Below are 13,367 nucleotides of genomic sequence, written 5' to 3'. Positions count from 1 at the left end.
GGAATGTTAGAAGATAATCCTGAGTAGCCAGGGCGGGCGGATTCATTTCAGTTTCTGCTCCACACTTCCTGGGCCCCAACTCACTTCCGGAGCCTGGGCAGGCACTGGGCATACAGATGGGAGAAAGACGTGGTCCCTGCCTGGTCCCCGGTCCCCGCTGTTCACCAGGGAAGACAAACCCAAGAAGAGGTGAGAGCCAGGTGACAGGCATTTGAACAGAGACAGGAAAGCAGGTGAGCTCCATGAGGGACAAGATTTGGGTCACAAGAAAGAAATGCTTTGGGTTATTGTCCATCCAGATTTGGGGGTCCAGCATCATTGCGGTGAAAGCTCACGGACATGTGCTGGGGTCGCAGACCATTGCCTGGCACTTGGTGGTGAGCAGATAAACACCGAATCCTGACTCCACCACTCACTAGTTGAGTGACCTGGACCAAGTCGCTTCTCTCTCTGACTTTGGTTTTCTTCTCCCTGCAGTGGGGATAGTGGCGGTACCTGCCACTCCTAGCTACTGGGAAAGTCAAAGAAGATACAACTGGAAAGCATTATCACAATGGCACGAAGAACTCTCGACAAACGCCGACAACGATGATTATTAAGAAAGGCCCCAGTTGTTCCTATGGGCCAGGCTCTGGGCCAGACACTAGGGACTGGAGAGTCATTGGTGCCTCTAGACACAATCGATGCTGTGGACAGGGGGAAGTAGCCAGCCAGGCTGGTACACATTATTAGAATATAATGAGACAAGGGTCAGGACAATGGGACACCCAGGGGCCTAGAGGAGCCTAGGGAAGTCAGAGAATCAGGGAAGCCTTCTGGGAAGGGGTGGCATATGAGCGTAGGGTTGATGCACACGTAGGAGACAGCCAGGCCACGTGAAGTGGGAAAGAGAACACTCCAGACAGTGTTTATAGCTTATGAAAAGACAAGAGGTCTCTCAACAGCTTCATCTTACAGATCCTAAAACTGAGCTGAGAGAGGTAAAATCCCTTTCTGCGGTCACACAGCAAGGAAGTGGCAGGGCTGGGGGTTAAGCGCAGCTGAGGAAACCTGATGGACTGGCCATCAGGAGAGACAGTGAGCACCAAGAAGCATCCCAGTTCCCACCAGGGCTAGGCGCAGACATAAGGGGGTGGCAGGAAGGCCACGGCCCCCTACCGCCACCCCGGCCAAGGGACTCCCACGGCCCTGCCCGGCAGGAAGGACGGTACCTCCATCAGGTCTATAAGCCACAGCAGCCGCTCCTGGGGAGGAAGGGTGGGCAAAAGGCAAAAAGAAAAATACATTGAATAAATATTAGGGATGGGGTGGGCGTAACAGCCACCCCCTCTGCCAAACATGCACGCATGCACACACACAGAGAAAGGCAAAATGAACACAATTCTCTAAGATCCCTTTTCTGTTTCCTCTAGACGCTTGGGGCGAGCATAAAGGAGGGATGAAGTAAAGGTCTTGTTGCCACAACTAGCCGTCCTTCATGATAACTGCCTCCTTGAAGGAAAGCCTGGGTCTTGCCAGCAGGCGCGGCTGGGATCGTCACTCCCATTTGGCAGATGGAAAAATGGAGGCCTGGGGAAGAGAAGTGACTTGTCCAAGGTCACACCTGCTAATGGAAGGCAGAGCCTGAAGGAGGACCTTGTTCAGAAGACTGGATGAGAGAAAACCTGCATTACAGAGAGGCCCAAGCCTTATGCCGGCAGCGAAGCTCTGAGTCTGAGGGATGGAGCCCCAGACTGTGCGTGTGAGGGTGCTAGAGGCAGGAAAAGAGTGAAGGAGGGTAGCAGAGCCTCAACCCAGTGCTTTCCAGAAGCCTCCGAGTGTCTGCAAGGCCCCGGCTGCAAATCCTCAAGGGGGTTTTCTCCAGCCAGGTTCGGGGAAGTCAGTGAGAGCAGAGGCTTCACCTGCCCTCAGGGTCTGGACGGTATTTCTGGAATGCTGGTGCCAATAGGCAGGTTACTCCTCATTTAATTCTCCCAACAAGCTGGGCATAGCAGCATCGCTGCCCAAGTGCAAGTGGGGAAACTGAGGCACTGACCAGTGAGGCATAGGGCCGAGACTGGTGGGGGCCAGCACTTCTCGGGTTTGGGGGAGACCCCTGGGCTGGGCAAGGTCACGGCAGACCGGCGCTGGTCTGGACATAATCATTACCCTGACTGCCATCAGAGCCTCAGGCAAAGACTGTGGGCCATTCTACTCATGGGGAAACTGAGGCCCAGAGAAGCCAGGGGTTAAACCTAAAGGTCCTGCCTCCCAGGCTAAAACACACCCCATCCCCCCCCACTGGATCTCTCATCCCCGATTCTAAAGGGACCTGCAATCCCCCAGGTCTCAGAGTAGTGGCTCATGGCTCCTGAAGCCCCACATGGGCATTACCAAGGCCAATCTCAGTGGAGCCGGGCCCAGAGAGAACTGACCCCTCGGGCCAGGTCCCTGCAACCCAAGTCAGCTCACCACCTGCGTGCCACATCAGAGCATGTGCACAGAGCCAAACACGCAGCCTCAGGTGGGGAACGCCCTCTTCCCTGCCCCAGAAGTGACCTGCTCGTCCCGAAGCATGACATTGCCTCTACTGCAGCCATAGCCAGAGCCCTAGAGGACTGCCTGGCAGCGGCCCGCCCCCCCCCCCCGCCCCAGGCGGTGACAAGGACTCCTGGGGAGGAAGGTGACTCAGAATGGTAGGGGTGGAAGGCAGAGGCATAGAAGTGCCCCAGAAACTCAGATCCCAGAGCTAAGAAGAAAGCAAAGCAGACGGCAAAGGAAAGGGCGCTGCCCCAAGGCTGTCTCCTGCTGGTCGCGACTCATCTGTGCCCACTAACCACCAGCCTACAACCATGGACGTCACCACAGCCCCGGAGCTCTGCTCCTCCCGCAGGACGACTAACTGCATCTGTCCCAAGTCTACTGAGATTCCACCTGTAAGATCGCCCAATTCAGCATCTGGGAGCAGCAGGGCTTGAGAAATGCGGCTTTCCCCCGCCCTTTCCACAGGAGAGTGGTGATGAGTGATCTAAAGACAGGAAAGGAGAGCATGAGCCACGCCAGCTCTCCTGACCTCCAGCCCCGGCTCTTCGTGCCACACGGACGGGGATAACCAGTTCCCATACCAAGCAGCAAGGCATTTCCTTTGCTCCTTCCTTGCAAAGGTCTCCTGGGGTTAATGAGCCTCTGAGAATCCGGGGGGCAAAACAGGATGGACCGCGTGGGGAGGCTGGTGAGGTTGGGAGAAAGTCAGGGTGGGCTCCAAAGACAAGAGGGTGTGTCTCGGCTAAGAGCCCATCACAATGACTCCCATGAAGGCACGGCCATGGTTTCTGGTGGGATCCTGCTACGGACTGTTACTATGTTTTCTATTTGTCTCATTACCTGTGTTTTTCACCTTTCTCCCTGAGCCTGCCCACCCCCCCACCCCCCCTCCACCCCCCTCCCCCGGCAGACTGCGAGCCCAAGAGGCAGGGCCACATCTGTCTTGGTCACTAGCTGTCTCCTAGTGCCTTGCTGGGCACGCATCAGGCCTGCAAGGCTGATGGGGTTTTTCTAAGGGAAGAACCTGAAGCTCAGAAAACCAGGAACAGAGCTGGTAAGGGGTGGGGCTGAGAGTCACACCTAGATCCATCTCACTGCAAAGCCACGATCTGGACGCCCCACCCCCCTGGCCATCAAGCCAGGGATGGGGCAGGGGCAGCTCACCCTGGCCGAGCTCACGGTGGTGGAGGTGCCATGGCTGCCTGTGGATGAGCCCGTGTCGCTGTAGGAGACCATGGAGTACGTGTCCCCGGCCCTGGGGCCCAGGGGCTGCCGTGCCTTCATGGACTCTATCTCCCGTCTCAGCACCAGGTGGTCAAAGTGGTCCAGGTCTTGGGGGGAGATGGCGCCTCTCACCTCAGACAGGAGCGAGAACTGGGGATGGGGACAGACAGGACACTCAGGGGGACCCATCCCCCTGCTACTCCAAATGACCCGTGTGCAAATTTGAGCCCTGGCCTCTCCCTCCTTAACCCGCTGTGCCTCCCCACTGTCCTAGGAGGAGTCCAAGCACCACGCCCTGGACGCTGGGCCAGCCTCATCTGCCACCGGCTTCCCTCTCACCTCACTGGCATCTTAGCAAGCACGCACAACACGCCAGGAAGCCCGCGGCTGTCCCTCCCACCTGGAACGCCCTTCCCTACTTCTCTCCAAATCGCGTTTCGTCTGTTAAACCTCCCCACACGCAACCACTCCCCAGGGGGTTTAATCACGTCTTCCTTTATGCAGCTTCTGGACCCCAGACCTCCTCTAGAGCGGGGTTCTCAAAGCTGGCAGCACCTGGGGGCTTGGGGCAGGCTCCCATCCACAGATGTGTGTGGAGTTAACCAGCCGGGGGCAGGGCCCGGGCATTGCTTTTGAAGAGCAATCCAGATGATTCTAAATGTATGCTCAGCATCAACAGCTACTTCGTTGGGGCCTGCATCACAAAGGACTTTAACTGACTATTTCTCCAGGAGTCTGTGGGCTGCCTTCCCTGGGACAAGAGGCCACCTCGGTCACTAGTCTCTGCCCAGGGCCGTTTCCGCCTGATTTCTTTGCCGGTTCTCAGGAAAGGAGTGGGGGACAGAGGGAGGCAGGGAGGAGGCAGAGCCCTCGGGAGCCGCTGCCTTGCCGGAGGAGGGGCTCCGGTCACCTTGGCGTGGGTGTTGAGCAGCTCAAACAGGGCCATGACGAGGGCCGCCACAGAGATGCTGCCGCCGCGGTACTCCTCCAGGTAGTAGGCCATGGTGGCGCGCTCCTGCTCGGTCAGCAGGTGGCGCGCCTTCTCCTCCAGCAGCAGGCGTGTCTGGTTCCCCAGGCTGCTCAGGGTCACCTGGGAGCCCACTGGCCCCTTGTAGAATCCCAGCTGAAAGACAGGAAGACAGGGGGCTGGGAATTCTGGACAGCTCTGGGGCCACGTGGCCGGGCCACGCCAGTGGCCACAGTGCGGGGGCGGGGGGGCGGTCCTCTGTGGCCTCGGCCTACACGGTGCACCCGCGGGAGAGGTTACAGGTCCGTTCTCAAGACTGTGCAGCCTCGTGCGGTTGCAAAGGGCTTCATGCCCTACACAGCACTGGTCCATGTCATCTCATCAGATGCTGTAACTGTTCAGAGTTGAGCGGTTTTATTATGGTTTCCAATTTATTCTCCGGGTTTCAGGAGCTCCCTCGGTAAATCGGGGATGATGTCAACTTGACTTCCGAGATAGAGCGCAGATGTGCCTACAGCCCCTTCTCCTCCCTGCCACTGCCCCTGGCATCATCCAGAGCTGTGGCTAAGATGCCATCGGTGTCCCCTCTTATCTCCTCTGTCTCCCCCATCACCTACGCAGAGCTGGGGAGATGATCTTGTAAAAACAGACATCTCCTCGTCTTGCTCCCCTGCTGAAGCCCTTCCATGGTATCCCACTATTTTGAGTTAGAAGCCAAACCTCTTAGGCGGCCCACAAAGCCCCGTGTGATCCAGTGACCGGGCTTGGTGTCACTCTGTTCCCACCTCCTGCTCGCTCACTGCGCCCTCTTGTGCTCTCCTTGCCACGGCGGGGCTCTGGCGCGGGCTGCGCCCTCCGACTAGACCATCTTGTTCTGCCCCTGCACCAGACTCCCGTGTGGCTACTTCTATTTAACATTCAGTGCACAGCCCAAGCATTGTGTCACCAACTCAGAGAGCCTTCGCCCTCCCCTCTGCCTCTCACCCCGCCTAAAGCAGATGCCCCATCTGTTCCTCTCTCTCATGGCCAGCCAGCACCTGGCCCGATGGCACCAAACATCTTCTGTGATCAGGTACATGGGCAGGTTTGTTTTTCTGTGTGTCTCCTTCACTTGGTATAATCTCTGTGAGGGCGGGGATCTGACTGGTTCTGCTCAGCGCCATCCTTCCCGGGGCCTGGGGTGTCGCCCAGAACCTGGTGGCGCTCACAGACGTGTGCGGATTGGAGGATGGACGGACAGTCAGCGGACTGCCCAGATGAAATGAGAGCATGCATGTGGATGGCTGCACACCCCGCCAGGCCTGGAGCAACTGTGGATGGCTGCACACCCCGCCAGGCCTGGAGCAACTGTGGATGGCTGCACACCCCGCCAGGCCTGGAGCAACCCCTCCCCCACCAAGGGATGCACGAAGAAGCCAAAGATAGCCATGGATGGGGAGCACCCTACCTTGTTTGTCCCTTCTGTGGGAAGATCCCCAGGAAACCTATGGAGAAAGACAAAATGTGTTCAGCTGCCTGACTGAGCAGTTAGGACAGGCACAAGCAAGGGAGAGGCTGATTTGGAGCGGGAGGAGAGAGCCCTGGCCTCCACCTGCTGGGGCTGCTCAAGGGGACGTGACCCCCTGGATAGCTGAGCAGCTCTGACCTCCCAATCGACCCTGTGGGCAGCGCTTCTCAACCGGTGCAAGGTGGACTCCTGACTCGTTTCCAACCCTACAGGACCAGGCAGGTAACCCAAGGACGGGAGACAATAACCCATGACCTCAGGGTCGGGCCAACCCTAGGGAGGGGGGGAAGACAGGGGCAAACTGGAGACCCAGAGAGGCACCTCGCAGGTGCAGCTCAGTTCCAGCCTAATCTCATGAAAAAACATGCGCTCAAGCCACCAGAACTCCTTATTTTAAAGAAGCAGCCAGAAATAGAGTTTGTTTTTTTTTTTTTCCATGGGAAACCTGATGCTTTTTAAAATGTTGGTAGCTAACTAATTTATGATACTGCGCTGGCGAAAAGGAAGGGAGGCAGGAGAGAAGGAGGAAAGGAAGGGAGAGAGATGCTGTGGGTGGATCTGGCCTGGGAGGCCACCAGCCAGGCTGAGACTCCTGTTGGAAATCCAAAGGCAACACGTGACACTATCAGCAACTATGTAGCCATCACCAACTATAGTCACTTTATGACTTCCAAGACCCTTTTCCTCAGGTAACTCACAGGGTCCTCATTCCCAGAGTTGGATGGGGGCATGGGTGATGACCCCCACTTTTCAGACAAAGCAACTAAGGGCCCAAGATTCAGTTGAGCGATTTGCCCGAGATAAATAAAGAATTGAGAGAGTGCGATGATGCAGTTCGGCTTTCCACGGGAAACCGGCCAGGAGAGGAGACGGGATGTGCCCAAGGTCATGCCCACAACTGCAAAGGACCCTGGGATGGGGACCCCAGACTCTCAGGATTGTTACAGATCAGAGCGAAGAGCGCAGTCAGACCCTGCCGAATTCGTGCTGGTGTCCCCAATCCGGGAACTGGCAATCCACTTGGTCTCGTCCACAGTGGTGCGGGCGTGGGGCAGCCTCCCGACGTCCTTCACCGTCAGGATGAGGTGCTGAGAAGACTTGAGCAGCTTGACTGCCTCGTCGTGCAGGATGTTGAGAAAGCTCCGCCCGTTCACCTCCAGAATCTGGTCCCCAACCTGCCGACCACCAAACGACACAGTCACCTGGGCTGCTTGCAGGACACCGACTCAAGCCCGGGGCTTCAGAGCCCTGATCCCATCCTGCCCAGGAGGTCACTGAGGCTCAGAGAGGTTATGTGGATGCCTGAGGGTCACACAGCAAGTCAATGGTAGAGCCATCCTTCCAATCCTGAACCTGAGCTCATGCTCCTGTTACTAAAAAGGGCCACCTCCCCTCAACCTAGCAGTGGTTTAGAGAGGTGTCTACAACAAGATTCCCCAAGGGTCCCCTTATCTAGGCGACAACAGCGATCTCAGAGGCCTGGTTAGGGGTGGCAGAGGGGGGAGGGCGAGGTGAGAGATGTGAAGGCATGCTTCCATTATTTCCCTTTTACCCTTCTACAGGGTTGAAATTTTTATCTCAAGTATGCACATATTTCCTTAAAATACAAACAACACTTTAGTTCACTCAAGAAGGAAGCAATAAGTGAGAAAACTAGCCTCCCATTAAAGCAATAACATATCGCCTGGATTCTTGCAACAGGTAGGCAGTTTTATTTTGTTATGTAAAAACATTTTTTTTTTTTAGTGAAAGGATTAAAAAATAAAAGGGAAAAAGTAGCCTTCCCATAAAAATAAACCGGTGACAGAATTCCAAGAGGCTGGAAGGACGATGCCTCAGAGTGAGATGGGGCCTCTGACAGACTCCCATTGCGGTTCCACTCCAAGGGTCCGCTGCTTCTCTTCCTTGCTCTTCCTGGAGAGGGCGCTAAGCCCGCGGCCGGGAAGGGGCTGCCCAGGGCTGTTCCCCACCACGGCCTTGCAGGGCGGCCTCGTAATGCCAATCATCCCTGCCTGCTTTTCCTTCTCCCCAGCCTCCCAGCCTGCTGATGGCTCAGGGTCAACCCCCAGGGGGTTTTCCCAGCGTTTTTCAAAGCAGAACTTGGAAAAGGTGAGCCACGGAGGAATTTGGAAGAAAGAGAAGATAAAAGAAGATGTGTTGATGAGATGGAGAATCAGAACCCTGGTCCCCACTTTCCCGTCTTTCCTTTAAGGCCTCGCCTGCAGGTGGGGGAGTTTCCAGTACAGAAAGCAGATGCAAACTCAGACTTTGCGTCTCCCCTCTGCACCAGCTTGGATGTGCTCTGAGAAGTCCCGCCGCATCTTTGCCTCCATGAGCCTGTGCAACATTTACTGCATACCTAGCAGGTGCCTGGCTGTGTGCCAAGATGCCGTGCTGGGCAAGACAGCCCCGCTCTGCTCTCATGCCACCTGTACTCAAGAGTGGGCTCCAATTTGTGCTGTAATTGGGTTTTCCCACACTGTGTCTCCAGGGCCTGGCACACAGTGGGAATTCAACAAAAATCCCTCACATGAATGAAAAGTCAGACGCCTGTTCCTTGCACCAGGACCATCTCTGCTGCAGCCCAGTGGGGACCAGAACATGACACCAGCCTGGGGCCCCAAATTTCAAGCCACCTTGTATGTGACGCTGTGTGCCAAGTACCTTGTTCATCCCTTTACATATATTTTTTTCTTATTTGATATCCGCAACATCCTGCAAGGGAGGTATCCTTGCTCCCCACTCCACCAGAGAGAAAACGGAGGTTCAGAGAGGTTAAGTAAATAGTTCACGGTCACAGAGCCAGTGAAGAGGACAGCCAGGAGACAGACCCAGGTCAGCATGGCCCCAAGGCCCTCTTGCTTTCTCCTACTGAGCTGTCATCAGGAGCTCTGCCTGGGGACACATGGCATCACTTCAAACCCAACATGTTCAAAGCCATTATCCTGCCATCGCTCCCTAGCCCTGCCCGCAGCACCCACATCTGAAAACTCGCCCCATCATCAACTGTCTTTATTCCCCCGGTAACCCTTCAATAGGTCTCACCCAATCTTCGCCTCCCTCCACCCCCAGTGACCCCCCCAACCTGGGTCTCCTCCTCCTCACACGGAGGTTCCTGAGAGAGCATCTCCTCCTTGCATTAACTTCTAAATCGGCCTCAGACCTGGCACCTGATTAACTTTCCCTCAACTTTTTGTTTACATGACCTCCTTTCCTGCTTCAGAACCTCAATGACACCCCCGCTCCCTGCAACAATCCAGGAGGGTAAGGGTTTCAAAGACATCAGACCTGCGTTCAAATCCTGGCTCTGCTACTTCTGTGCCATGTGCGCTCAAGTGAACCCCCCAAAAGCTTTTGTGCCTCAGTTTCCTCAGGTGTAAAAATGGGGTGCTGGCCCAGGATTGTCCTCCTCCAAATGTCTCCAGTCATCAGCATCTGTTTCCCAGTGCTACCAGCAATACCCACAATTCTGTCTCCTTCTGCCTCTTTGAGCTCCCTTGTTGAGAACCCAGGCTCCTAGGAACTTCGGCGGCCCCAGCTGGTCTCCTTGGGAAGAGCCTGAGACGAGGCCCAACCCCCTGGTTCCGGGCCTGACACACAGCCAGGGCTCCACAAGCGCTTATGCATGAAGGTATGGATTTTGCCACTTTTCATCTTGCCTCCGCAGCCCGTCCTGGCCTCTCTCCGGGTTGGCTTTCCCCGGTGTGGAGCAGCAGGGCCGTGACGCGGGAGAACTTCCGTGGGCACGTGGGCCTCGCTGAGGGTGGAGGGTACCTCCTGCCGGGCCCCCTTGCACCACATCACAACACGGCCTCCACCCCTGCCCTCTGCCCGGCACAAGCCCGCTCCGCCACCCCTACCCCGCGGCCCCCACAGCTCCGGGTTGTAGCCCAGCCAGCACTCCCCGTCTGCTCAAGGGCTCCGCTTCCTTAAGTATCTCTCTCAAGAGCTTTGGCTTTTGTTAAGCTAAGGGAATCAATTTTAATCTTCTCCACACACTTTATTTCCATCCCAGCGGTTTAATTAAAGGAACTAGCATCTGAGAGACCCGATCTGCCAGGGCATCCTTTCGGGCGTGAGCCTCTCCTCCAGGTCCTAGGGGCTGGGGAGGCGGGGGAAAGCCAGGGGATGGACAACTCAATTCCACCAGCATCCACCTGGCCCTCTGGAGAGGCTTGGCAGGGAACATCTCAAATACCACACGGCACGTGGGTACACTAAAATAAGTATCCGTTGTTTATCTGGAACTTTAAAAGGACACCCTGTATTCTGATTGGCTAAATCTGAAAACCCTGGGGTGTGGTGTCAGTAACCATGGGGGGCAATGGGTTTTTTGGGGGGGCACTGATTTAGCACAGTGGTTTCCAAACTCCAGTTCTTCTCCCTGGCCCGGAGCCGGGCACCTGTCATTTATGCAATCGCGTGAATTACCCACACGGCACTTACTCCAGCCCCGTGCTCAACATTAACGGCCCTGAAGTCCCAAGGCTGCTGTGCTCCTCATAGTTTCCCTTCACGCCTGCTGCATAAATACATCTCTACTGCATTTGTGGGGTTCGTGTGCAGCCCACCTGCAGAACGGGCGTGCAACGGGAGTCACGCTTGGGAACCCCCCCGAATTGGGGTACATGCGCCCGTCTTCTCAATCTCCTTCCAGTCTTCTTTCTTCTTCTTTCAGCGTCTGTTTTAAAACGGTAACCCACAGGTTCCAGACAGGGCTGGCTTCAGGCCCCCACGCAGCTGCCCACAGCATCGGACTTGGTCTGAGATGCTCCCGCGTCTCCGAGTCCGGTCCTCTCCCCTGCTTGCTGGAACAGGGGTCTGCACGCTCACCGCCACTGAGAATCCACAAGTCCCTTCAAACAAGCCCGGTGTCTCCCCGGCTGCTCAGAGCCCTGTGTGGCCCGCGGGGTTGTGGAGTCCCGTCCCTACGGTGCAGCAGAAAGAAGCCCCCCGGTTCCGAAGCCAGGCAACCATGAAATAGTAGTGGTGTGGCCCTGCACTGCTCTTGAGCACACTCTGAGTCTCAGTGTTCTCTCTGTAAAATGGGCTTGATGCTACCAGCAAGGCCCAGGAAGCCACGAGAATCCAATGGGACCACAGGCACATGAGAGGCTTCTGACAGCTTTTCATTTGCTTCCCTTCCAAATGGAGGGGACTGGTTGCGAGATGTCAAGCGACTTGCTCAAGGTCACACAGGATGGGAAAAACAGCGCCAGCATTTGAGCCCAGCTGTTTGCACAGCCCTTTGTGCTGTTGCCACCTTTATCCCGGCATATGCTGGCTCACAGGAGACATTCAGTAAATGGTGAAGGCAAGGGAGATGCCCATCCTCCCCACCTCCCACCTGCCCCTTTCCCTGGGTCTGGGCAATGTGAAGCTGGAGATGGCAATGTTCACAGGCCTTGATTGGGCTCTTTTCCCCCCAAGACGAAGAGTTCGATGTGTTTGTCCTTTCTCTGAAGCTAGCCCTGAGTTAGACAATGTGCGTAAACAAGGCAACAAGTAGGAAGGCAAAGAAGCTATGACCACCAGGGTCTTCCAAAGTCTCCTACAGATGGGGAGACCGAGGCCCAGACCGCACGGGGATGTGTCTAGGGCCACAGAGCAAGGCCACGGCAAAGCCCAGCCTCTGAGGCTAGCTGAGCAAGAAGACGCCCACGCCACCCAGAGCTCAGCAGGACACGACCCCCCACAGAAAGAAGAGACAGATGCGGTGTGATCGAGTGTCTAATATTGCTCAGCTTGCAAACAGGATGCCGATGGGGAGAACACAGAAGGATAAACGAATAAAGGTGGCTTTATTTTATTTGTCACCATGGGCATCCTATTCATCACCACTGATGGAGGAGCTGGGGGCGGACCACAGGAACGCCCTTTACTTTAAGGGAGAGGAAAGACTCCTCCATCATCCACAGCCCATCAAGTGACAGACTCAGATGTGGGACACTCTGAGGAGGGCACAAAGAGACCTCAACAAGGTCAGGACACTGGTTTCCCCTGAACTTGGCCAACCACCAGGAAGCAGGAGTTCACGCCCTCTGGGCCTGAGGCTGGTACAGGAGCACCGAGGGGGAGGCCCCTTGGAGCAGCACAAAGTGCTTGGCAGGCTTGGGAGTGACCCACCTTGATGGGTGGTCCCCTCTTCCTCCCTGAAAGGCCCAAGGAAAACAAGTTCACTGTTCTAAGTATTTCTTCCTTCAAAACAGGGATAAGGCCACCGACCGCTATAGAATGACACAGGGCATGCTGTAAGTGACAGGGCATGAGGCGTGTGGTCAGGAGAACAGACAGAGGAGTCTGCCCGCTGGGTCTAATCCCAGCTGTGTGACCTTGGGTAACTGCCCTACCCTCTCTGTGCCTCAGTTACCTTCCCTGGAAAATGCGGACAGCATCAGTGCCTACCCTCGTGGGTTTCAGGATTGAATGACTTAATAAACTCTCCACTGTAGCCCGAGCACCTAAAACAGCATCTGGCACACAGTAGGTGCTCAATAAACATTTACTGAATGGACACATATAAAGCAGGGAAAAGAGTATCTAGAGCATCCAGTAAGTGCTCAATAAATGTTAGCTGCATTTTTGAGAAACCATGCTTACACGGCTGAAGTGACCCCCTCCTCTGAGACTCTCAAAACTATACCCTATCTTTTCACCTGCCTCCTCCCTGGGCCCTGCCTTCAGCTTCCACTGAGTCACATTTTGACCACATCTACGAGGTACATACTGTTACCCCATTTTACAGATGAGGAGACTGAGGCCAGGAAGTGAAGCGACCAGAGCTGGGACTTAGCCCTCGTTCTCTCAGCCTGCAAAGCCCCTGCTCGAGCCAGTCACAGCTCCTTTAAGAAAGACCAGCCTATCCTTCTGTCTTCCATCTCTCAGCCCCGGGCTTCATGGCATGCACACAGTAGGTGCTCTGTTCCTGCTTGGGGAAGGGAACTGAAAACAAAGAAGCCAAAAGAACCCATGGCAGGAATGGCAGGAGCTCTGAGCTCCCTTCCCAGAGTCAGTCAGAAGAGAAACCTGACAACAACTTGATCCGCGCACTGAGCTGGGAGACCATCCCCTCGGGACGCGCACCCCAGTGCCAGCCACTGGGCAAGGACCCCCCCCCCATGGAAGCACTTTCAGGGCCTTCTTCAC

General features: G+C 55.8%; 1 protein-coding gene across 1 annotated transcript in view; it reads right to left on the bottom strand.

Annotated features, from left to right (window-relative positions):
• Positions 1 to 13,367, bottom strand: part of WHRN (whirlin) — a 96,449-nt gene that overhangs the window by 13,672 nt on the left and 69,410 nt on the right. Inside the window, 4 exon segments of the mRNA XM_027616764.2 lie at positions 3,688 to 3,897; positions 4,658 to 4,870; positions 6,162 to 6,198; positions 7,194 to 7,396. Coding sequence (XP_027472565.2) covers positions 3,688 to 3,897; positions 4,658 to 4,870; positions 6,162 to 6,198; positions 7,194 to 7,396 — 663 coding nt within the window.

Source organism: Zalophus californianus, chromosome 13, assembly GCF_009762305.2.
Source record: "Zalophus californianus isolate mZalCal1 chromosome 13, mZalCal1.pri.v2, whole genome shotgun sequence".
NCBI lineage: Eukaryota > Metazoa > Chordata > Mammalia > Carnivora > Otariidae > Zalophus > Zalophus californianus.
The sequence above is the reverse complement of the archived record's forward strand: the minus strand, read 5'-3'. Positions and strand labels throughout refer to the sequence as shown.